Source organism: Phragmites australis, chromosome 20 (genome assembly GCF_958298935.1).
Source record: "Phragmites australis chromosome 20, lpPhrAust1.1, whole genome shotgun sequence".
NCBI classification, from domain to species: Eukaryota; Viridiplantae; Streptophyta; class Magnoliopsida; order Poales; family Poaceae; genus Phragmites; species Phragmites australis.
The window spans coordinates 676,628-702,191 of NC_084940.1; the positions used below are offsets into that span (position 1 = coordinate 676,628).

The 25,564-nt window shown below is 43.1% G+C and overlaps 4 protein-coding genes across 9 annotated transcripts; 3 read left to right on the top strand and 1 right to left on the bottom strand.

The window, feature by feature from the left end:
• The first annotated feature begins 627 nt into the window (after positions 1–627).
• LOC133901931 (uncharacterized protein At2g39795, mitochondrial-like) lies at positions 628–2,672 on the top strand. 2 transcript variants are annotated; one of them, XM_062343473.1, is made up of 4 exons: positions 628–926; positions 1,005–1,348; positions 1,433–1,601; positions 2,357–2,672. In XM_062343473.1, the coding sequence occupies exons 1-3, from the start codon at positions 738–740 to the stop codon at positions 1,590–1,592; spliced, it is 693 nt and encodes a 230-aa protein (XP_062199457.1). In that variant the 5' UTR covers positions 628–737; the 3' UTR covers positions 1,593–1,601; positions 2,357–2,672. The 2 variants fall into 2 exon arrangements, with proteins under 2 accessions (XP_062199457.1, XP_062199456.1); XM_062343472.1 differs by having other exon boundaries at positions 632–926; positions 1,433–1,616.
• Positions 2,673–2,928: 256 nt separating this feature from the next.
• On the top strand, positions 2,929–5,251 carry LOC133901930 (uncharacterized). 2 transcript variants are annotated; one of them, XM_062343469.1, is made up of 4 exons: positions 2,932–4,285; positions 4,432–4,511; positions 4,639–4,683; positions 4,773–5,251. In XM_062343469.1, exons 1-4 carry the CDS (start codon positions 3,257–3,259, stop codon positions 5,053–5,055), a joined length of 1,437 nt encoding a protein of 478 aa, XP_062199453.1. In that variant the 5' UTR covers positions 2,932–3,256; the 3' UTR covers positions 5,056–5,251. The 2 variants fall into 2 exon arrangements, with proteins under 2 accessions (XP_062199454.1, XP_062199453.1); XM_062343470.1 differs by lacking the exon at positions 4,639–4,683 and having other exon boundaries at positions 2,929–4,285.
• An 87-nt stretch (positions 5,252–5,338) lies between these two features.
• LOC133901928 (uncharacterized) lies at positions 5,339–17,775 on the bottom strand. Of its 4 annotated transcripts, none has more exons than XM_062343466.1 (23): positions 17,571–17,775; positions 16,878–17,307; positions 16,658–16,786; positions 16,202–16,290; positions 15,980–16,069; positions 14,954–15,671; positions 14,024–14,646; positions 13,633–13,918; positions 13,410–13,527; positions 11,294–12,771; positions 11,115–11,189; positions 10,529–10,661; positions 8,987–9,089; positions 8,834–8,917; positions 8,148–8,286; positions 7,828–8,057; positions 7,554–7,649; positions 6,972–7,121; positions 6,760–6,903; positions 6,475–6,585; positions 6,194–6,376; positions 5,974–6,018; positions 5,339–5,600 (listed from the first exon to the last, which is right to left on the bottom strand). In XM_062343466.1, the coding sequence occupies exons 1-23, from the start codon at positions 17,658–17,660 to the stop codon at positions 5,466–5,468; spliced, it is 5,679 nt and encodes a 1,892-aa protein (XP_062199450.1). In that variant the 5' UTR covers positions 17,661–17,775; the 3' UTR covers positions 5,339–5,465. The 4 variants fall into 4 exon arrangements, with proteins under 4 accessions (XP_062199450.1, XP_062199449.1, XP_062199452.1 ...); XM_062343465.1 differs by having other exon boundaries at positions 6,475–6,600; XM_062343468.1 differs by lacking the exon at positions 11,115–11,189 and having other exon boundaries at positions 6,475–6,588.
• Positions 17,776–19,581: 1,806 nt separating this feature from the next.
• Positions 19,582–25,252, top strand: LOC133902285 (cysteine--tRNA ligase CPS1 homolog, chloroplastic/mitochondrial-like). The gene is made up of 4 exons (XM_062343890.1): positions 19,582–19,744; positions 24,161–24,240; positions 24,369–24,470; positions 25,019–25,252. The coding sequence occupies exons 1-4, from the start codon at positions 19,582–19,584 to the stop codon at positions 25,250–25,252; spliced, it is 579 nt and encodes a 192-aa protein (XP_062199874.1).
• The last annotated feature ends 312 nt before the right edge of the window (positions 25,253–25,564 follow it).

Below are 25,564 nucleotides of genomic sequence, written 5' to 3' on the forward strand. Positions count from 1 at the left end.
TCATGTATTTTGCAAAGACATAGAATCATGTAAGAAGACTAACAAAATTAGTTTTATAATTTTTGGATTAGTAAAGAATTAACTATGTATTTAACTAGATTTAGCAAATATATTTTCTTACACATGTAAATCATATTATAAGGAAATCAACAAAATTTGTTTCACTTGATTTGAAACTCAGACGAATTACTTATTGATTCTACAAAGTTGTTTTTTTTTTGTTGAACTTTCCTAAAATTCGAGAAAACCGAGCGATTTTCGAGTTTTCGATAAAAACGAAATGCGGAAAAATCGGTTGATAAATTGGTGAATGCGCTCGGTTATCGATGTAATTCGACCGATTTTCTCTGGTTTGATTTAGTCTAATTTTGTCCCTGGTTTGCAAATTTGACCAAATAAATTTTTTCGTATTCTCACCAAATTTCTACCGGTTTTCACAGTAAACACGATTTTTCGATTACCGTTGGGTTCCAATTTTCGGGCCTCAAACAGTTTTGTGAACCTTACGGACATACTGCGAGAAATGGTCTCGAGTAATGCTGACCAATGTAGGGTTTGTGGGTCGTGTGCGTTGGAAGTCTATACTAGGATGAGAGGGATGTTTAGGCTAAGAAAGATGACTGAAAAATTAGGAAATTTCAACCCATGATCTGGCCAGGCCCAAACACAAGAGCCCGTCGCTCACAGATCTGTTAGAGAAGAGCGTTCCGCACCCTGAGAGGCAAAGCGTCGAACGCATGGCGCGCGCCCTCCTCCGCCGCGCGCTTTCCCTCTCCGCCGCCGCCGCAACCCCCCGAGTCGCCACCTTCACCACCTCTTCCTCCTCCTCCGCCGTCGCGCCGCTTCGCTCCCCCCTCGACGACCGCCTCCTCCGTCTCCTCCGCTCCGAGATCTCCTACCTCTCCGACCGCCGCCCTCCCTACCCGGTAAGCTCACCCCTTCCCCATCTTCAACTATTTCCTTCTCCGCAATCCCCTCACGCCCACTTCGTCTCCCTCCTGCAGCCGCCGAGGAGCTTCAAGTCGTTCGCGGTGGAGGACCGTCCGGGGGAGCAGTGGGTGCGCCTCCGCTCCTCCCGCGCCGGAGCCGAGGAGGTCAAGGTCGAGGCCACCATGTTCGACGGCGCCACGGAGCCGCCCCCGGACGATGCGCCCCTCTTCCGCCGCGTCGAGTCGCTCGAGCGTGGGCCGCGCCTCCACCTCAGCCTCATCGTCGAGGTCACCCGTGGCGACCGCGTCCTCGGCTTCATCTGCTCCGCCTGGCCCGACGACCTCGCCGTCTGCAGCGTGCTTACCCTCAAGGGCGGCGGCGGCGATGGCGATGGCGGCCGTGGTGGACGCAACTTCGAGTACGGATTATTGTGTGGTGCGCTGCTTTGTGGTTTCGTAGTTCGGCTCTGTGGTTTCTGAGGTTCGTGTGCTTTGAGCTGCAGCAAGATGAAGGCTGGGGAGAGGGATGCGGTGAGGCAGTTCTTGAAGGAGAGGGAGGTGGACGACGAGCTCGCCGAGTTCTTGCATGATTACATGGCGAACAAGGAGAAGATGGAGCTGCTCCGGTGGTTGAAGACAGTCGAATCATTCATCGACAAGTAGGATAACAAGGTGCGCACACAGCAGGTAAGATGTATAATTCATTGTTGATAAATTTTAGTATTTTGAGTCCTAGACGAAATGAGTTCAAATAAAACTTGAAGACAACACTGTCACGAAATGTCATGAAATATAATTTTCCATGAGTATTGGTAATTGATCACAAGCGCTAAACATTTAGCAAGGGAGGAAAAAAAACTATAATCCATCCACTAGCTAGGGAATTTCAAAACTAATAGTGTTGTGAGTATCGACGATAAGGTCCCCAAGTAGTCTAGATGGGTAGATGATGATGAGCAAAGTTAGCCTAGGTAGCAGCTGATTGGCAGTAACCAGAAATGTTGATATTTGAAGACCTAGAAGGCGCTGAATATTTTGCCTTGTCTTCCTTTTTGTTGAGTGATAAGGACCTAAAGGAGAAATAGAAAGGGTTAAGCCAATACCTTTGTTGATTCAATTGTATCTACAGTCAGCTCCTGACTTGGAAACTCATTTTAGTTTTTAGTTTCAACCTCTACTGTACGCAGTGTAGTTTCTGAAAGAAAACGGTGTGCATGCAGTCTAACAAGACTGTCAAACGATATACACCCTTTTGCTGATGGCCTATCTGTGTAATCTTACAGTAGTTCTCATCACTGGAATGAGGAATTTTATACAACTATATACCTGATCACCTGGTTTATATTTGGACACGGTTACTATTCTGATCAAGAATGAACCATTTCTTTTGGCTCCCCTAGATTTCTGAACCTCTCTTCCATTTGCAGGCATCCAGCTGATATAAGGTCGATTTCCGATCATATTACTCCCTGAACTGAGAAAGTGAGAATGAATAGGCTCCAGCAACTGGTGCTAAGAGATGGTCTCTTAGACTCCTACGTTTTCTGAATTATCCACCTTCCCGTCACCAAAGCTGCCTAGTCATTCTTGTTGCAGAAGAAGTTTTAGTTTCACTTTACATAGTAGCTAAGTGCTCGGGGAAACAGTTGTCCCCCGTCTGAGAAATTACCGACATCCCATCTGGTGATCTCAATATCCAACTGCATTATCGTTTATTTATGCAATAGATATTGATCTGGATTCCGTCGATGCTGGCTGGAATCTCATCCGTTGATTATTTGCGATACAAAATCTGTTCATTTTGAATCGCCAACGAGTTGATGTATATGTTTTGTGACTGAGCACGGAATGGGATCCCTGGTGAAGTCATGTGACGTCAATGAATCGTTGGATTTGAACGAACAGATCAGATCTGATGCTACAATATCTCTACAGGACCGCGCTACGTTACATTTTGCTACAGTATTTGAAGTCATGATACTGTTTATCCTCCCACACCAATGTGCTCTTCTGGTAGTCTAATGGTGGCTGGAAGGACATGCCAACCGTTGGATTAAGCAGGGTACGGCTAGGATGAGCCTCAGCTCATGAATTTCAACAGTCACAGATAGCAAGGAAACTGCCGGGTCGGTAGGTAGTGCGGGGCCCACCTGCAGGCTGCAGATTGAACCTTCCCCTCAACGGCTAGCTCCACCCTCCAACCGTTGTGCCAAAACCAAACAAATCCCGAGCTCTTTCTAGCCAAATCACACTCACACTCCTCTTCTCTCTCTGACGCTACCCTCAGCTCTCCAGCCAAGAAGCCGCAGGCAGCGAGCTCTGCGGCGATGGGGTACACGTACACGCCGACCTACTACTCGGGCCTGCAGGACACCATCGCGTCGCTGTGCAAGTCCTTCCTGCCCTTCCCCTTCCGGGGCGGCCGCCGCCTCACCGCCGATCAGGCCGCCGCGCGCCGCCACGCCGAGCAGCTCAAGTGGCAGCAGGAGTCCTTCCACCGCATCCTCCACCTCTCCGGGCTCCACCGCGAGGGCATCGTCCCGGCCTCCGACGTCGCCGCCTTCCGCGCCTCCATGCTCGCCACGCTCGTCGCGCCGCCGGCGCACCCCGACCAGCCCGCTGTCCTCCGCGACAAGCTCCTCTTTCTCCAGGAGCTCCTCTACTCCAAGTGCATTTCCGCGGCGGAGTACAACTCCTCCAAGGCGCCCCTCGTGCAGCGCCTCGCTGCGCTCGGCGTCGTGGTCGAGTGCCCTGACGCGGAGGGCTCGGCTGAGGAGTGGTCGGAGATCGACCTCCGGGACCCGCCTCCTCCCGATGCAGCGGCCGGAGACAAGCCAAAGCACAAGGCCTTCATCACGCCGTGGAAGAGCAGATCCAAGAAGGAGCAGGACGCGAACAGCAACGCATCAAGGCCGCCGCTAGCGCAAGTGGACCAAAACCACCCCAAGAACGCTTCAGTCCTCATGGCCGAGAGCTCGCTATCGGAGGCGGTGTCCTCCGGGAAGCCCGAGAAGGGGAAGAGGAGGCACCTGGCGGCCATGTTCCACAGCAGCGGCAATGGCAGCGAGAACAAGGAACCCGCGGGGGAGGAAGGGGCTGATGACAAGGAGACGGTGAAAGGCAAGAAGAAGAGTTCTTGGGGGTTCGATGGGCTCAAGAAGTGGAAGAAGACAGCTGGTGGCGGCAATGAGGAGGTGCCTGAGCACACCCCGGCTGCGCCGCCACGGTCTTCGCACAGCGAGTGCCGGCTTGAGGCGAGCCCCATGGCTGCCTCCGGCCCGGACGCGAAGAGGGCCAAGAAGAAGCTGCATCCGGCCACGGGTGATGACTCTGCTTCCGAGTTGTTGCATGACAAGGTACTGTGAATTGCTGACTCTTTTCATCACGTTTAAGTTAGTCGATAGTGAACGAATTATAATAAGTATGATTTAGACATGGTAGGCTAGATTTTTGTCTAACTGTTTAGAGCGCAACTGAGAGTTTGTTTCTGGAATTACTCAAGGTTCTGGTGGAGAACACAAAGAAAGAGCTTTCAAGGATTCGGGCTAAGCTATCATCTACAAATCGGAATCTGAACTTCTCGTAAGTCGTAAATCATCTCCCTTGTTTTGAAGTGTTCAAAGACGATTCGCTCTGTTTTTGGCGAATGTAACTTTTTCAATCATCTCCCTCGTTTTGAAGTGTTCAAAGATGATTCTTGGCTTTTTAGGGATCAGCACATCGAGGCCATCTCAACAAAGCTTCCGGTGGACAAGTCCGACCTCAAGCCCTTCTTCCCAAAGTATACAGAAGATCAGCCACATGATTTTCCGCATATCTGAGACGGTGACACTGGTTTTGCAGGGCATGGTGTGAACAGCATGGAGACGGCGTGGTCACCGCCGCGAAGAAAGGGTTCAAGGAACACGTCGAAGAGATGGAGAAGCAGAGGGACATCGCCGGCGGCGAGGGCTGGGCTACTTTTGAAGACATCAACTTTGACGAGAACTTCAATCCCAGGGCCTCCTCTAGATATCAGTCAGATTCAGTGGTGAAGGGGAAGAAAGTCAATGAAAGCCTCACTAGCAGTTTCACGAACCCCTTCTATGACGAGAAGAACCCGTTCTTGAGCACAATCTACAACTGATACAATCATACAAGTGAATGCTGTTCGAATCTTTAACCTTAAGGTTGTATCAATTCGTTTATATTCTGGTTACTGCTGTATTGTACTTAAGGTTCAATTGTTATATTGGACCAGGGTTGCGGTTTATGGTGTAAGAAGTTGTAATGGGAGCTTGTAGTTCCCTTGATTAAAATCATTTACCCTTACCCCTTAAAAAGTACCATTTACCCTTGATATCTATGAATGCGCACTCAATTTTTTTTCCCCCGGTAACCATTACCAGAACATGAATTGCCAGTGCCAATTGCAGGTTACTACAGCTTATACTCAGGAGGCAAATCATTGGTTTCCCGAACATGAAATGCCAATTCTAAAGGAGGAAAAACCAAAGTTAAATAGACAAGTTACACAGCAAGATGACACACCACTAACTAGTTGAGATAGCGCCTGCAGTATCTTGATCTACAAAAGCAAGGGATCCTCTGGCCTTCATCTTCCCGGTTGAAGTGGTAATCGTAAGTAATTTCCTCCCCTGGGTTTATATGACGTTCTGCAAAGAACACTACCTGGACATAGCAATAATATAGTCAACTTTTAATTCATCACAGTTGGAACTTGCGAGAATTCTGCAGCTTGTAACTTCTAAGTTAACGTATAGTTCATAAAAAAACTCATACTTTGTTAACACACAAGGCTTGTAGCTAAAAAGTTAAATTTACTCTCATGTTTTCAAGCCAACTAACGGAGAGTAGCTAGCACTGTTTCTTGTATGAGAAAGCGGCTATCCCCAGTATTTGCTCTTTTTATTTTTGCTTTTGCTACTGCTGTATGACATCTCTAGCTTTCTAATGAAGCTGATGCATTGCATTCGGTCTAAAATTTACAGTACAGAAACATAAAATTTGCAAGAAAAGAAATATACATAGCAAAAAGGAGTACCTTCTTCTCATTCCTGACTGAGATTATTTTCGCAACACAGTTTGGCTGATCCAACAAAGATTGAAAGAATTGAATGAACATAAAAGCATACTTTAGAAATACTAAGCTGTAACTGGATTAGGGCCCTGTATGGAACACAGGTTCAATTCCCACAAGAATCTGGAAAAATTCTCATGTTCCAAATGGGGCCTAAAGACATGAACAAGCACAACTTTATTACCTGGCATGAATGGTTGACGAATCTTGCAATTCCACCCTTGCGGGTGGCATCAATAATATGCTCCCTGTCAATCTTGAAGAAATAGCAGGCACTCTTATACTGTTGTCGTTTCCCAGACTGGTATTCGATCTCTCTTTTGTCAGCAACTCGCTGACCAACAATTTCACCCACGTACTCTACAACCTGAGATATTTGATGCAAAACTTCAGAATGTCTCTATTTGCTAAAGCGTAAGTTCTTATATCAGTATATAAAGAGAAAAGGCAGAACTGATAAGTTACCATAGAGCCACGTGGAATAAATACTGATGTATAGAGACCAAGTCCATGTATGCCAGATTTATACACTACCAAATGCTTCCATCCTTTTAACTGCTTGTAATGGATGTATTCCTTCTGAAATGAAAACTAAAGGCATGCATGAAACATTTACGGGTTTGTCACAGCAGTTGATTCTGTAATATGCTGCGCTATGGTGTCTCACTATAGCAATATAGCTTATATGACGCTATACCAAGTTGAAGATGACCAACTGCACTATAATGAAAGATTACTGAAAGAAAATACCTGTCCTCTTCCGCAAGACTTTGATCCATTTATGCGTAACCAAGCATTTATCTGTTCTTGGGAAACACTAAACTCACCACTATACTCTTCAGATGTCTTGTGGTTAGCACCAGTCCAGCCTTCTCCCTTTCGGCCTTTAAAACCCTGTTTCAAAAAACAAATAGCTATAAAGATTTTGATTTCCAGGGCATAGTAAGGTTCTAAAGTATTACCTCTGTACGTGCGCATGCCCAGTTGTTGCTTCTCAAGCATTCCTTCTTAGGATTAATGTGATTAGAAACATCAATAGCATGATCGAGGCATCTCCCATAAAAGCCAACATTTTCTTTGTGCTCACCTTCGGCCTCACTTTGCAGCAAACCCTGTTGAGATATCACAAGCGCACATGAACATTGAAAATATAAGCACCACTAACATAATATTAAATGCGACCATTTAGCCAGAGTTTTTTCTCTTCTTGTTTTCTGGTAAACATGAAATTCAAGATCTGAGAAACTACAAAAGAACCCACAATAATTTTACAACCAAATAAAAAATAGAACGGCAAGGAAAAGAAAATGGAACCTTTTTCTTACTATTGGAACGCAGCACATGACTCGTATCATCCTAAAAGAATCAAGCTGAATGGAAAATTATCTACAATAAACTACCCCCCCCCCCCTGTTTCTTACATTGCTTGAAGAACATGCAGAGAATTCTGGCATGCTCTGTATCATCTTATGAGCATGAAGCAAGTGTATTGAGAACATAAAGGGCTGCCCTTAGAAACAAAATTTATTATTATGTGAGCATACCCTCCGATGTGCACACCAAGGATGAAAGAGCACTGAACAATTTACATCTCGGCACTTGATAAATGAGCCCCCCGTTCTGTTACACATAGAGCATGCCTGATGACATAAAAATTGCAACAGTCAAGGCCAAGACAGAGCTCATTAAAAAATATAAAATTAGAATCGTAAGTACTATTGGACGACTTCATAACTAAAGATAAGAGGAGTTCCATGGCCAAGTGCAGAAAGGTGACTCCATCAAATCATCATAAAAATATGCATGTATGGAACTCACGGTATTTCTCTTAGCTGGTGAAGCACCCGATATATCAAAAGCACTCATTGTGGTGGCATTTGGGCATTTTGTGCCAGGTGTCCACAGCCCACAGACCATGTGAACCCACTGCATTGTTCGTGGGCCAAGTAAACTGGAATCATGATTAATAGAGGTCCGGGAATTGCTGGTAGTGTTCTCCGTACTGATAATGTTATCCCCATGTGCACTGTCTACTGGATTTCGCAGACCTATTGCATACACAATTTTCAAAGCTAGTTGATATGGAAACACAAAAATTATGCTTCACACGCTCCCCATGTAAATACTTGTACACTCACCGCTTGCATTTCCTAATGAATCAACATAATTTTCTGATCTTGCTGTAGCTGTCAAACTTTTGAGCAAACTTTTCAGCATGTTCTTGGATTTCAGTGCCCTTGCCATAGCTCCACCTCCATAGCCACACAACACACAAACCTGAAAATAACAAACGTGGAGAGACTGGTGGTCAACACAACCTTTTGCACCCCAGAAATAATCAATATTTCTTTGATGGATCTTAGAAGAAGCAAGCTAGACCCTACAATGAGCAAATATTTTCCCAAGAAGCAAGTCAGTACAGCAACTATATCAACAGCATACCACTAGCATATACTCGCAAAATTTCAGTTACAGTGGTTAGATCCAGAGTTCAGATCAGTTAGACATGGATACCCTAAACAGAACCAAAGCTGGTATAAGAAAAAAAAACTTTGGCAATGGAGTAGCAAATAGGATGCACCCCCTTTTGATTTTTTTTTTAAAGAATTGACATCCATGCATGACACAGCTCCTTTTCCTGATATCAACTCTGAAAGTCACATAAATTGGAGGCTTTTCCTGAAATCAACTGTGAAGCCACTCTTGTAGTTTGCATATATGATATGCTACGCTAAGTAAATCACCACAAGGGTGCATGGACTGATCTACTGCATGACATACTAAATGCTTAAATAAATTACTTTCTGAAAATGAATTTGCTTACTGTGTTCAGGGTATTAGTCTTGCAGGGTCTACAGAACCATTTTCCTCTTGGAACTTTTAGAACACCATAGCAAGCTTGGTGCACCTACATAAAATACATACCTCTATAAGTATGCAGTAGTACTAGGTACAGGTAAGAAGTAGTATGACAAACTTTGATATAGCACTTGCTGCACTCTATCAACTGATTGCAAGGCTCCAGGTTTGAGATTCCACAAACACAGCATGAAGCACCTGAGTTGAGCCTTCCATCGTATCTGTCCAAGATATTAAGCAGAACTTTGTAAGATCAGCTAATAAATCGAAGTAAATTTGAGTGAATTGCACAAAACACCAGGTTTTGAGGCCATATTGTCACATCGCACCAGGTTTAAGCACTTGTGGCACCTTGCACCAGGTTTTAGCTAAAAGATTTTCGTTTTGCACTACTTTTTAGCATTGAACAAGATGGACTTGCCATAGGTCCAAATGTCAGCCACACATGTTGTTGGGGAATGGTCTCACAGGCCCCTTCAGGCATTTGGTCGAAGACCTCTGTGGACACCGCAAACTAACAAGGTTTATGGTTACCGTAGATCTATTGTGTTGCAAGAACCCTTCGGACTCTCCGCGCCGCGGGAATGGTTCCTGCAGCTGGGACGGGTGAAGCCTTGGTTGGGCCTTCGGAGCTCGACCGAAGGACTTCGCTCGACGTCACGATGGAGTCACTCGAAGGTACGCCGAAGGTGTGGCCGAGCGGGGACCTTCGAAAGTCTAAGCAGAGGGTGACCCAAGTCTAACATGAAGACGAAGGAAAGGATGAAGGCATGGTTGAAGGGAGGACCGATATCAACGACCGAAGACCATGGGAGGTAAGATTGTAAATAATCTGGATGTATTTAGGATAGTACCGTATTACCCTTGAATATGCTGAGAATGTAGCAGTTTACTCCGTTCCCTATTACAACTTATGAGATTACCCCTTCAACTGCTATATTTTCAGCATATTCGAGGGTAATACGGTACTATCCTAAGTACATCCATATTATTTACAATCTTGCCCCTCATGGTCTTCGGTCGCTGACATCGGTCCTCCCTTCGACCATGCCTTTGCCCTTTCCTCCGTCCTCGCGCTAGACTTGGGTCACCCTCCGCTTGGACTTCCGAAGGTCCTCGCTCGGCCACACCTTCGACGTACCTTCAAGTGACTCCATCGTGACGTTGAGTGAAGCCCTTCGGTCGAGCTCCGAAGGCCCGACCAAGGCTTCGCCCATCCCAGTTGCCGGAACCGTTCAAGTGGCGTGGAGACTCCGAAGGGTTCTTTTGGCTTGATGAAGGGTTCCTACAACATGACAGATCCACGGTAACCGTAAACCTTGTTAGTTTGCGATGTCCGTAGAGGTCTTCGACCCAATGCCTGAGGGGCCTGTGAGACCATTCCCCAACATCATGTGTGGCTGACATGTGGGCCTATGGCAAGTCCATCTTGTTCGGTGCTAAAAGGTAGTGCAAAAGAAGAATTTTTTAGCTAAAACCTGGTGCAAGGTGCCACAAGTGCTTAAACCTGGTGCAAGGTGACAATATGGCTTTAAAACCTAGTGTTTTGTGCAATTCACTCAAATAAACTAGATAAACATATGATATATAGGATATGCTCCCAAGAACATATCCTTTTTTGGCAAGTAAATCTACAAGATGCATATACTGGAACCACAACCTTTTAACATTCACTTCATGGGCTTGCACTGCATTGCCTTTATCACTACCAGAATAGAATGCTGGTCTGTTTGCAAATTCCTCATGCCTCTTAATCCTAGTAAGGGATACACTTGCTCTTCGATTCTTAATTCCTGTATATGGTTGGAATATTATGTTAGTAAAACAAGATCTCTTTAGCATCTCATATGGAAATTAAGCAAAAGTGCACTTCACTAGTGTATCCTGGTACAGTTTTTATGCTCAAAATAAATTGTTGCTCATGTTTATAGTTAATATGTAATCTAGGATATGTTGAGTGGAGAAAACAAAGGGGCAACAGTTATGTGGTACAGGATCATGTCATGGCTGTGCCATGCTGTTTCAAGACAAAATGGTTTTGATCCCTATGTCGAAGAATTATAATTAAACTGTATGTCACATGGTGAACCACATTCAAATCATTTCTACGAAATGTCTCCAAAGTTTCCAAAAATACTAAAAAAAATGCTAACTACAGCGCATATAGACAAACGTCATTGATCTTATGGAACATAATTGATTTCAGTAATATACAGCCAAATATACTATTGTACTCTTTATCCTACCATTACTTCTTGATGATGTTATTGACAACTGATTTGTCTCCACATCTGGGCCAAGAGGGCCATCTTCTCCAAGAACTGAAATGAAAGGCCTTTTCATATTTCTAGTTTTCTAAAAAAATCATTGCAAGCTATATGCTGATACTAGTAGAAAACTTGAAATGAAAGTTCTCATAATATACCACCACATGGACTTTTGCAGTGAGCCTCAACATGTGGCCTCGAACCATTAGATGAATACCTACTCTTTTTGGAACTCTGCATTTCATCTTCAGCTTGTGGACTGTGGTGTTCATTATCAACAGAATACTTGTCTACAGAATAATCTGAGCTGTCCACAGAATAATCTGAGCTCTTTCCCTCAGACAAGTGGATACTTTTTGTCTTACAGTGGGGTTTAACAGTACGACATCTCTTAGCCTTTTTAAGAATCAGATTAAGTGGAACAATTTTGGGAGATCTTCGATTATCGTTTGCTATCCCTGTAGCAATTAAACTAGAATCGATACCAGCACTCCCACTGCAAGCATCTTCACCATTAGGTTCATTTACAATGCTGTTCAGAGACACATATTTAGGTAGTTTGCGGGCAAACACTCGACTCCCTTCCTGGTGATGTTGTGCTCTATCCAGAGTGGTTATATCTTCAATTTGCTTTTTCCTATCAGAGAAATCTAATCCTCCAAGAAAAATACCCTTGTCATTTGGTTGCTCATCGACACCTTTGAAACTCTTGTTCTGGCTATTCAGGTGCATGGTAGGATGTTTTCTCTTGGTTCTCAACACCCTGCAAGAAAATGAATTACCCTCGTTTTGTGGTTGAGAACCCTCCTTTCGGGATGACTGGGAACTAGTCCTAGTACAATCATCTGATTCTGAACGTTTTGCAGAGCACCTCAATGTTCTAGTTTTCTTTGGCAGTCCAAAAGAAAGTTCATCATTGTCCTTTTCATCCAGTCTACTTCCGTCAGAAATCTGATTACATCTGCGCTTTACTCTAGATGGACTCAACTGAGATCTAGGGAAACTATTTAGGGCCTCTTCACATCCTGTACTGGAAGGCACATAGCTGGATGCGGAACATTTCTCGATTCTTGATCCTTCATCACATAGACTTTTGTGTTTGCTATGTTTAGCAGTACAGGAGGATACATTGTTAAATTCAGGTGACGTCTGAAACTTTGTCACCACAGCGCTGGACGATCCAGAAGAGAAACCAAACTTTGGTTGCCCTTTAGATATTACAGAATCTCTATAAGCGCCCTTTTCCTCTGTTACAGCTTTGGACCAGCTGCCATCGGCCACTGAAGCTTCAGACAAATTCTTCAGTCTCTCCATTATAGCTATAGAAGGCTGGCTCATTACTTGAGAGATGCTTCCTCCAGTAATTCTATTGCTTAAGCATTGGCATGTTAATTTTTCGTTCTCCCCTAATGTGCAGCATCTGGCAGGCATTTGCAGCTGGTGTTTGCCTTTTGGTACAGTATGACCAATTTGATCAATTCTGACATCACAGTTCTTTGTAAAGCCACAACCAGACAAACATTTTGGGACTATAGAGTAGCAGAATCTTCCATCACAACAAGGACCTCTTTCTTTTTTATTAAGTGCATCAAGCAGAGAGTTTTTCATCAAACTGTTTGTTGCATGTCCTATAGAACTGCAATAAATAGAAGAACATCAAAAGAAGCATGGAGATATGTGCAAAAGCACATTCATGAAGTCTGAAATATGATGCAAGGTGTAGAGAATAAAAGATAGAAGTGCAGTGAAATCAAAATCAAAAGGTAAGTACTAAGAGAAATGTAAATAATAACAAATAATACTTGCAAAAAAAAGGGGGAGAGGGGGCATACAACACGAAAATATCCTTATTGGCCTATTGCAAGGTGTTGCGGCTTCTTAGTCTGGCACAAATGGTACAGTATGTATCTTTGACACCCAGAAAAGTGCAAGAAGGATCACAGCTCAGAAAGGATATTATAATGTGAATTAAAGAATGGAAAAGGTTTGCCGGACCCTAAACTATTAGGGTGAATGGGTGACTCTAGTCTAACCCCTGAACTACAAAACTGTCTCAAGTAATTTAAATTTAAATCTGGAAGCTGCTAGAACCAATAACCAGAATCAAGGCAGGAATATGATGACATGATAATTATAGTGCACCTTGGTAACAATCATGGATGTAAAATATTGACAAATGTATACATTGAAGAAAAACAAAGGTTCATTATGTGAAAGCAATAACCAGCCGGAGTAGCAACGAAGAGAACAAAAGGATTAAATAAATCAATTGACCTTCTGTAGCGAAATCCATCAATGGGACATGCATAACAAGAAGACTGCAAGATGTGTTCTCGAGAACATAATGATGATCTTTGAATAAAAGTGGAGCAGGTACAAAGTTCATTTAACCCTGAAATATAAAAAAAGTGTTGCACTGAATTAAGACAAAGCAACATTCAACAAAATAACATGGGTTGTCCACCATAGACACAACTTCCTAAATCAAGAGACCAACCTTCAAGAGTAGGCTTACTGGCTAGAATTGGACCACCATCACTAGAAAAATGAGTACTGCACAAGTGACCAGGTCTAAGACCAAGCTTGGAAACATCTTCTTGAATTTTGCAACAGCATCCACAAATCGATTTTCCCAGTGTTGATTGATCATTTTGGCAAAAGCTAGGTGGAAATTCCCGAGAAGAACAAGATTTCCCATTCTCACAGCTGATTTTGGCAAAAGCTCTCAAACTTCTATGTGCGCACAAGTCATCAACACACTCAAAAGTACCTTGGCCCCTGGCCTGCACAAAATGTTTGGATTATTGAAAAGCAATAAATAACAATGAGAATTTTGATGGTTGTGCTAGTTGTTGCTTCTGATATGTGCAAGGGCAAGATGAACTCACCATTTTATCATAGAAACAGGGAACCCCAATCTCAGCAGGTGCAACCTGATGGGATTTATCGCCGGCATGAGTGCAACTCATGCAATTTGCAGGACATGAACCTCTTGCACAAAATTTGGAGATTCCAGCATTAGGTTGACTGGGCAGCATATGCGACAGGCAATCACCATGGATCAAAGATTCCTGACTGTTAGCATGGGGTACATCTTGATGATTATATCCACTGGAAGCCATAGAAAGAGAAATGCCGTCTGATCTCCTTTTCATCTGAACAATAGTCGGGGCCAACTTTGAATGATTATCATTAGCCCTTTTCTCAATCTGTCTACTTGCAACTTTTGAATGATCAATACTACATGCAACATCCAGGGCCTTAGGAAGATAATGCGCATTACTGTTGAGAATATCATCGACGGGTTCAGGTGTATTATTCCTCTCCAGGTGTGAAAGAAATAATGAGATAAATGAATTCGTGGATGCATCATCTGTAAGCTCATCACCTTCAGAACGTTTTGTGCCATTAGCAAATTCCAGTGATTGCTTCTTATTTCCAGTACCAATTGGTGCTTCATTATGTTCTGCAACACCTTTGTTGACCTTAGTTGCTTGCTTTGGACAAGGATCTGCACCACATGATCATGGTGTTATATGTGGTGTAAGGAAGTGCACATACAATCATGGATCAAATGAGATGTTTTGATATGATGCTCTAAATCATACCAAAATTTTATAGTCATCAAATATCAATATGTAACATTTTCTTGTTGTGTCTTGTCGTTTAGACACTTAAAAAGTCTTGGCATGGATAAGCATACACAATGTTACAGATGCCCTGTTGGTAATATTAGAGTCAACTTCTAGTGTTCTACCCTTGAATTATAATGTACAGAGAAAATAACGAAAGAAGAACAATACAAGAGGCAAACTCACTTTGATTTATCAATGGCACATGTGACTGAGGTTTCTGAAATTCAATTACTCTTGACTGCACAGATGGAAATAGGGTGGTCACAGATTGATGATAAGAAGATTGCCCAAGTTTTAATTCAGTGTTTGAAACAGTGCTCAAACTGTCCTGGAATATTTTGTGTGAGAAATCAGGCCTGCATGCCCTATTATCATGGTTCGGAACTCTTGTGGAACTTGGCCCAGGATTATGAAAAGAAGCATCAAAGTTTTTCTCCAACAGAATTCCATAATTATGTGCCGAATGATTTCCATTGTAATGTCTTCCCACGCCTGCTTTGAAGTGCAGGCTTCCACTTGGCGTGCTAAGAGGGTTCAGGTCCAATGTGTCAGTCATATGGTTTTTAGCAAGCCCTAAATTCATTATCGTGGAATTCTGTAGTGAAGTAGAGTTCTTTGTAAAAGCTTCATGCGCATCAACACTCTTTCTGTAATTTGTTTCATCAGGCCTATTCACTAGCTTCTCAACATTAGTGCATCCTCCACCCTCAATGTACAGATCACTGGAATGAACTGGTTTGTTTATAGGTCCAGTGATTTTTCCATATCCACCTAATAGCTCTATTTTTCCTATACCACTGTTTCTTGAAGTAAGACCTCTCAACCTGTATTCTTCTGGAGAATTTTTCATACATGCCCATTCTGGCCAATCCCACTTGGTGTCAGCAATAGATCCTCCAACCTAGATGCATACAAAAGGACAAAATGTAATGACAATTCTGCATAGATGTTTGAACTAAAGGTTGCTGATAACTTTCATATGATTGGGCCATGCTGGAACTGAATATGTGAAGAAATAAAAAATGTCTCAAAGAAAAAGGTGAACAAAAATGGCACAACTCATAAACAAAGGTGGAGCTGTAGTCACTCTTTTCCATCGTGCAAAGTGTTGCAACTAATTTGTGTCCAAAAGGTTATTGGTTCTAGTAATACGTAATTTGGACTGACTCAATCACAACAGATGGGACAACATATGGATCTAATACTCACCCCTATGCAGAATTTGAACCATTGTGCGATGCTCATGCCATTCTCCACATGCACAATTTCACCAGCTTTTTCTGGAGGACCTCCCGCATGCTGTAACAAACATATGCAAGTACATAGCTCAATTTTTTAGAAGTAGTGCATAACATTTATAAGCAGAAAAAAAAAACTGTAAGTGTCTAAATGTGAAATCAACAGAAGAGGTAGTATTCGATCCTTTAGTACCTCACAGAACTTAGCTACAGACATTCTCAACCGATGACACAAGCAAATGACTCCAAAAAGCCCAGCTTCACCCACAAAGAACTCTCCACCTATCAAATACCAGGAGCATGTCAGGAGAACTTCAACGATGTATGTTAAGTGACAATAATTGTTTTTGGTAACAGCATCAAGAGATTGCTAAAAGTATCCAACTAATAGTCAATGCCAACTTTCTTTCACCAAAACATACTGCTAATAAAACGCTAAAGGCGGGACCAGGTGTAAATGTTTTGCTCGTGCACGGCTTATCATGCATGGTTCAATGGCCAGGACTTTATTTGAGGCCATTCCAGGTAAAGATTCAGGACGTTGCAAGATAAATGCTTACTGTAACTTTCTAGCCATTTCAATGACTACCTCCACAGTGATACTGTGGTAGTCAAATTAGATTGCAATAATGTTGCAAGCTGAACCCACCAACATTCAGGCAGGAGACACAGATACGATCACCAAACAGTGCAGGATGATTAGGAGTTGATTTGAATGGCAGTTTGTGCGGTATGTGCGCACTTGACTCCTGAAACTGTATGCCACCGTGTGTTATCCCTGCAAGTTCAATTGCCACGAGTAGTCAGATTACAAGCAAGCTACAATTGTGCGCGTCGTGCCACTGCCTCCGATCTTACTAGAACCGTACCTTCATTAGCTGACATTTCCCCCGGGAAAGTACCCATTCCATTAGCACTTTTGTTCAGAAACAGTGCTCCAAGAGAGGACTGCTCATTGCTACTGCTAGCTGACAATCCATGTCTCGGATACTTGGTCAGAGAGGCGGCGCTGCGAAGCGGAGAAGCGCGAGTGAGATCAACAATACCAGCAGCATTGCTTGCATTCGGCTTGTGGAACAACGCCTTAAGGTCCGGCGCAAGGCCGAAAGTGGAATAAGAGTAACTCCCCGGAACTTGAGCGAGCAACTCGTTGCTTGGCCCCGGTTTCGCAGGCTGGCCGGATTGCGAGCTCGAAGGATTCGTGACCAGCTGCCCTGGCACTGCCGCTGATCGGGCACCCGCCGCGGACTCCTGCGCGGCGAAGGGGCGGAGCAGGTGGCGCAGATTGAAGCCGTCCATCTGCACACGCGGAGTAAAAAAACCGACATGTGAGTGAGCACTGAGCAGCACCTCAACAGTAAAACACCAAGCAACTCCGCGCAGGAGCACTTGGTTTTCGAAATGGCCAACGGACTAGAGGCACTGGAGCTATATTGCCGACCGCGAAACCACCCTCCGAAGCGCGGGATGGAGGAGGGTTTCGGGATCGAGCAAAAAAAACCCACACATTCGATCAAAACCCAAAAAAAAAAAAATCCCCACCATGAGGCGCGCGGCTGTACCTGGCTTGGCAGCGGCGGCGCCGGCGCAGCCAACGCAGAGGGGGGAGGCGCCGGTGGCGGCCACCGCGCGGGCCACGACGCGCCGTCCATCGCGCGGCAGCGAGGAGTGGTTGGTTACCGACTTCACTGACCGGTGGCAACAACCGCAGCGAGGAGAGGGGGGGATGGGTGAACGTGATGTCGCGAGCAGGGGACGCCTGGCGCGCTGGCGCTGCTGGGTTGTGGGCCGTGGGCGTGCTGAAGTCATGGGGCAGCGTGAGGTGGTGGGGACGAAGGTCAGGTCAGGTCAGGTCAGACGCTGAGACGATAGGATTGGCAGGGTTGTGTCTGCTGGACCTCGTCCATTCGTCAGCCTCGTGCTCCACTGAGTCCACTAATCACGTGCTGCTGCGCACTGCCCGACCGTGAATGATGTCGGCAGTTAATGAGTTTTATTGGTCGAAAAGAAGGGTACTTGTAGGATAAGTTTGAGTTTAGTTTTCGTTTATTGGATCGAATTTTAGTTCGGATGTAAGAATTAAATTTATAATTAATTATTTTTATAAAGATAATTTTATAAATTAATAAGAGAATCTGTTTGTACGGGACGATGCAGAAACCTGTAGCTATCGAGCTAAGCTATAAAGTAAACTCAAATAATCGAGCTTCACTCTAGTCAGGCGGTTGACACATATTTATATCTATTAGGTTAGATTAAAACAGTATATATAGACAATCAAATACGTTTTTTTAATATTATATATATATAGATTACTCTCATACAAGTAATCAATCAAATCATAAGTATCTTTTCTTTTCGAGCATCTCTTTCACTGATCTAACAAGTGGTGAAGCTGAAGTGAAATAATGGCAGTGCACTATTATGAAAAATTTAGTTTAAAAGGTACAAACATGATTAAAATACGATGATTAATTTACCATCGTATCTATGCATCACTCTAGCTCCATCTAGCTTCGCCTCCGGGTCTAACGAATGATTTTGCTCTCTGTTGTTTGTTCTTACTCCGGACTCCAGATGATATTGAACCAGACTTTCAGAGGTTGTAAAGTCACATAACTGATCGATGCTGAAAATAAAGCCATTACAAAACATTTACATGCTTGTTATTCTTAGTTAGGGGTGCAAATGGATAAATATAATGGTACTTACCGATCCTAAAATAATGTTATTAGTTAAACTAGTTCAACCAATAACACTAATTTCTAACAAAATACTCAATTAAAAATAATATTATTAGTTAAACTAACGATGGTTGGTTGATACATTTAGGTTAATTAATTTGCACCCTTATCCTTAGTCGTGAATTAAGTTATTAATTATTTTCTTTAGCAACACTCAGACCTCAACATGTCTCCCACTGAGGCGCGGCCGGATTAGGAAACGCAGATAAACATGACCTTTTTCCTTTAACCATCTTTCTTTATAGTTGCCTGACATTTTTACTTGCAGCCCTCCTGTGCATGGGTCCATAAAGAACCAGTGCAGCGACCACTCTGATGCGAAAGCCATAGCACGACAAGTGGGTGGGGCCTGGGAGCACTGCAAAGCTAGAGTAGCAGAGAGTGCTCGAGGACCCGGTCTTCCATGCACCGTGCAGACGAAATGCGCAGCTGCCGGCGCGCAGGCCCCACCTGCAGTGACACGATGCTCATGATAGACTGGGTCTGCGTGTGGCCCTTGCCCTCGTAGACTGTAAATTATATAGTATCGAGTTCTAGGAAAGACTTTTTTTAATGATAATATATGTCTTTTTTCTTTTTTTAATTTAGTGTTAGATTAGAGGATGTAGGTGTAATGAAAGTTTTTTATAGAAAGATCTATAAAATTTATTTTCTATGCTTCGTTTCCCTAAGCCATCACACGACGAAAAGCAGCTCCAAACAGTTAAAAGCCAGGTCCTAGCTGCTAGCGATAGTACCCGGCCGTGTTGCATGTTGTGGGCTCTGTCCGGTTCGTGTACCGAAATGATTGATGTGATTGGTGGGCTAGGAGAGTCAGTGCCCAGTTGACATGGATTCAGGCTGGGGCATTCGTCCGGTGCCACGAGAGAACAGCCGCGATCGTAACCAATTGGGCCACGACCTGACGGCTGAAGCAACAACTCATCTGTCCAAGTGGGCATCTTTCCGCCGTGGTAAATTTCGAAAGTCCAAGTGTGTATCTTTCCGCCGTGGTAAGTTTCGAAAAAATAAAAATAGATAAAAGAGATAATATATCGATGTGTTTATAAATTTAATATATGTATTAGTTATTTTAAATTCTAAAAAAGTACGAAACGGTGGGTAGAATAATAGTGTGGTATTGGACACCTCAGGTGCCAAAAATTTCCTGTATTCGATATCTGAGGTATCGCATAAGGGCAACAGTGCCAAATATGGCTCGGACAAGTACGCCCGTCCCATCTTATCCTTACTTTCGGCGTGCGGTCACATCATGTCGTGTTGCCGTCACTTCATGTCTCTCTATTTTTGCTATAAAATGAGAGTGCATTCGTGAGGAGCAGCATGAGAGCATGCACAAGTCGCAGCGTGAGAGGAGAGTAGAAGCGTGAGCAAAGGAGAAGAGGAGAGGAGAGGCAGCAGCGCAGCGCGTGGAGAGGAGAAGAGAAGCAGCTTGATGTGAGAAGTAGCAGCAACGCGATGCAAGGAGTAGCAACAACGCGAGATACAATAAGTACTTAAATTATATTTTTAATTAGTACTTACAGCAATAATAGTAATTAGAGTGTTTAATCCATTTAATTACATTTGTTCAATTATTTGCTCAGTTTGATTATGAATATGACTATTTGCTTACTTAGTATAATAGTAATTAGCGTGAATTCGTATAATAGTAATTAGCGTGATGTTGTGTAATAGTAATTATTTGCTTAGGTTAGTAGATTGTATAATATTAATTAGCGCGAGTTTGATTAGTCAAAAAAACTCGGGTTGAACGATTTGAATCACAATGCATCGATAAATTGTCAAATTGGATTTTTTTTAAATTAATAGTGGTGTGCGTCGGTTTAGTTAAATCCACTAAAATAGTGATGCACACATGAACTCCTAACCGTAGTTAAATAAAAGAAGCAGCTATAAAGCAAAATAGAGGAATGTTTTTAGTGTCTTGTACTCACCGTAGACTCCATTACTCTCATCAGCTCATTCAGCGAAAAAAAATCTACGGATAGGTTAATAGTGTAGTGTCAATTTATAATGAGTTTGAATATTTGCTCAATATAACTTTCATGTTAGTTTAAATACAACAAATTGTCAGTCTCCAGGGAAGAACATTAGTGATAAGAGGATACCAGCACATTATTTCTGTCTTGAATCAGGCTTTAAATATAAAGTGACCACACGACAGAGCTTTAAACATTAAAAGACAACACCTCTATCGTGAGACACCCTTTAGACACGAAGTGACAATACGACTCAGTTTTAACTATGAAATGACAACACCTCTGTCGTAAGTCAATCTTTAGACATGAAGTGATCACACGACGTAGCTTTAACTATGAAATGACAACACCTCTATCGTGAGTCATGCAATAGACACGAAATGACTACACGACTCAGTTTTTATAGGAATCCATGCCTCCATGCAGAGGCAACAATAACTCATGCTGAACTTTTATAGAATGAAATAACCACACGAAGCAACAACTTTCGTAGGGAATCTCTGCAAAGCATCATTGCCAAAAAATTTCCAGCTTTCATGTGGAATCATATGCTCCAGCCCTTAGCCAAACCATGCACTCAATCCATACACCAGCTGTAAGACCCCTATTACCGGGATCTCCTGTGCCTCCTGTATCAGTCCCTGGATTACGTAACTGATACGCACAGTACAATAGTTGTAGTATCACAGTCAACTTTGTATGTAAATAATAAGGTTCTGGGTACAAAAAGCTTACAACCACCCGAATATTACAAGCCTGACCTAGCGGCCAGCAAAGCACACACAACGGAAGCAAAAGCCCAAGCCACAAGCAGCGAGGGGGCGAACACGACCTCAGAGACTATTCTTCATCCCCGGCTTCACTTCCGGCAAAGTCGGCATTGGGTTCTTCATCTGAATGATATCAAGAATGAGTACGGAAGGTACTCAGCAAGCCCTATACTACTTCAAGGTGTTGATAGATGCATAAAGGGTTTATTCAAGGATAGGCTTTACGGTTTAGATTTAAGCGTGAAGCAGTTTATGCAGATTACCAATTGTATCAACTATGATTGATTTTAAGATATTTTAAGTAGTTCAATACCAGTGACGAGCTGTTTCTGGGGTTTCTTGGTTCTAGGAGTGGCTACACCTCACTTCGCAGTCCCTTTTTATCACATCTGGTGTACCTCTAGTACCACACAGCTTTTGGTGGAGCGAATTAGGAACCACATCACACGGACATCTAGTCCACACACTCACTCATCAAAACTCACACACCCGGAGTCTATTCAAGTGTGACCATGCCTTCACATGTCCATGACCGTGGATATGACTATTCGAATAGATTTACACTCTGCAAAAATTGTACAACTTTATCCACGCAGTATGCTCAGCCTTCAACCGTTGCAAGTGGAGGAGCGAATCATACCGAGACTCTCCAAACACCTTTTCTGCTGGGCTTTTCCATGAGACACGCCAAATCCCAGAGCTGCATATTCCGAAAGCCAGTATCCCTTTTTAAGCCTAAGCCGGTCCCTGAAACCTCCAAACAGCGTGACAGATGGACCCTTGGCTGCTCGGTGCTATCAGCCTCTTGGTATGATGCCCAACTCAGTCCAATGAAAAAAAAGTCAAGTCCTGCCCCATACAGGACGAATGGTTGCATGGGGTTGGCTAAGCATGATGGCGCAAGACTCGGTCCTTAAGCGGCCAGGCTAGACATCTTCATAGGCAATGAATACCTTCATGTAACTTAAGCCCCCAAGAGTATCCTCCTTGGAGGACCACCCTACCTGCCCGCGTTAAAACAGTTTTCACCCATTTTTACACATCACCATCTATGTCTCATATGGCATCAAGGATTTCACGACCATCATGGAATTCACAACCATCAAGAAGGCATGATATATGAGTTGTCATTAATAATAGTAAATCTTGTCTCTAAGGAGAGGTGTTTTAAAACCGACATCTCCGAGGAGATGTATTCAATCATAAACATGCTAGATATCATAGAGTCGTCTGACGTTAATATAGATAACGACAGGTAATACTAAAGTAATATATATTCTGGATGATGACATGTAAAACATGACAGTGTTGATAGGATTAACTACTACAAGTAGTTTGAGAGAAAACACAATATATAGCACATGAGATAATAAGTTCGATTTTAATTGATTATGTATATTATTTGAAAACCATATGTTCAGTATAATCAAGAAGATAGGACTTGCCTTCTCAGGAATTTTCTTCGAAGTCTTGATTATAATCGGGATCCTCCTCACTTCTGATGTTTTCGGCGCAGCACTCGCAGAACTCAGGTTGCCCTGAAATCGCGACTATGATCAATAACGGTGATACTAAAGAAGAATCAATTTAACACCAAATGAAAAAACCAAATGAGTCCTAATGGATACCACAACGTGACAGATGAGTAGATCTCGATTTTAGATGAATTTCGGCGAAAGAATCGTCGAAATTGGAGCCAAAACGGAGAAGTTACGGCTCCCAGAAGATTTAATCAGAATTTAAATCGAAAAATTAAAAAATGATACTATTCATAGGTGGGGCCCACTGAACAGTAATCTAGCCCCTCATAAACAGTGATCGGTGGGACCCACATGAACAATATGGTTTTGGGCTTGGATGGGCTGGATGCGGGTTTAGATGGGCCTGGGCTAGGTTTGTACGGGGCGGGCTGCACAGTGTTGGACTGTACAGTGATGGTCTGTTCGGGTTTGTGCTGGGTGGCTTAGCGGGCTCTGGGAGTTAGGCCGGCCCACTGGGCATGTCCTAGCTCAGTTGGTTGAGGATGTGGATATACGTCTAGATTATTTAGGTTCAAGTTCTCTTTAATACGAATTTGGATGCTTATTTTTTCTTATTTATAATGTCACCAAGTTCTCTTTAATGTGAATCTGTTTAATATTGAACTGGTTGTTTTACCCTAGCTGATTTTAAGTGTTCACATACTAGTCCATGTTTTAGATCAGTAGTCCTGTCTCAGTTTTCTTCCTCCTTATGGTGCCCAATGTCACTTGATAGTGTTGATTTAGAATACATGGGGATACTTGGTCTGACCTGGCTGGATTGCTCCGCGCCACAGTTTCTGGCTTAAATCAGATTTTTGACCACACATAGCTTCTGATTCATGCCTGGAGACTGAGAAGTAGCTTCTGTTTGCCTGACTACTCAGAAGTCAGAACTTTCAGTTTTTGGTGGCACTGAAAGTTACATTTCACCGTTCTTGCTGTTTCATTAGGGTTCATTTCTGTGGCATAACTTCTAATCAAGGAGCTCACATGAATAGTTTCCTATCCGCAGACATTACATGATTGTGAAGTGAGTTGTCAGCAGCAACAAAGCAACACTGGAGATTCGTTGCCTGCTAATACCTCGAATTACATCCAGAAACTTCACGATGAATTTGCGACTTCAATGTCAGATGATCTTCACACTTCAGTGGCATTGGCTGCTATTTCTGAGACATTGAAAGTTATGAATGATTTGTTGCACACTCGTAAGGTAAATCTAATTATGAACTCATGGAGATACAGTTTATTAGTATTCTGGCAGTGTGTGAATTGTACCATTCTCATGCAAATGGTAAAATCTATCTAACTTGTTTTGACCTTCCTCTGACATTTGAACAGGGAAAGAAACAGGAAAAACGATTGGAATCGCTTTCTTCCTTAGAAGAGAAAATAAGAGTAGTGCTCTCTGTTCTAGGATTGTTGCCTTCTAGTTATCACGAGGTGAGTGCAATGTTTTGTTAACACTGTCGAATTAGCATCAATATACACTGTTGGCGAGTCTACAGCTTGTTCTGCTGTAGAACAAACTTTTTTTTCAACCCGAGAGTATCGCTGTCACAACCTCTGTATCATGGTACTTCATGTTGGTCGTCGTAGACTCAACTCTGTAAACTCCTGGTATTAGGAAAGCTTAGTTTGGCACAGTTAAAATTGATTCAGCCGTATTCAAGTTTGAATACACAATGGCATCCTCGGTTGAATAGGCAGTCCCAGCGACCTTTCAGAACTTTTGTTTCCTTGATAAATGGAATGGGCAAAAGGAAGAAACTTCCATTAGTGATCACTGCTACATGTCTTAAGTCACAGATATGACAATGCAACTATGCAGGTCATAAGCAGAGAATGCAAGTGTAGCTTGGACACTTTTCAATAAGTTAGTTGGATTGTGGGCCAGCAAATTCAATCTTGTTCTGTCACTAACCTGTTGTTAAGTTGCAATTTCCACAAGCTCCTTTCCCTTCACGCTACTAATAAGATTCTGTTCTCAGGCTCTGCAACAGCTGCGGGAAAAAGCATTGATAAGAGCTTCCATCACCGAGGAACTTGTGCTGCAGAAGATTGAAGAGAGGACTGCAGCAAGGAAGGCGAAGCAGTACGAAAAATCTGATGAGATCCGAAGAGAATTGGCTGCTGTTGGAATTGCCCTCATGGATGGCCCTGAAGAAACGACTTGGAGACCATCCTTATCTCTTTCTGAAGAAGGGGTGGTTGTTAAGACATGATCTGGGCAGGAAGTTTTAGTGAGACACACGCAGCTGCTTTCGTCGGTTTTGCTGGTTTGCAGTACTGTGCCGGTTCTGATGAAGAGATCAACGGAGTCTCTGAGAAATCGGATTATTTGCACGATTGATCGCTCAAGCTACAGTGACTATGAGCTCATGATGGGCAGTAAATGGACCGGAAAGATAACCCAAATTTGATTTTCACCAACTTCTCCTATTCTTGTTATGACATGTAGCATTCTTGATAGTCACTGCAGCAAGTTTACTAGATCATTCTTGATAGCATTTTTTATAGTCTCTTCAAAACCAAGC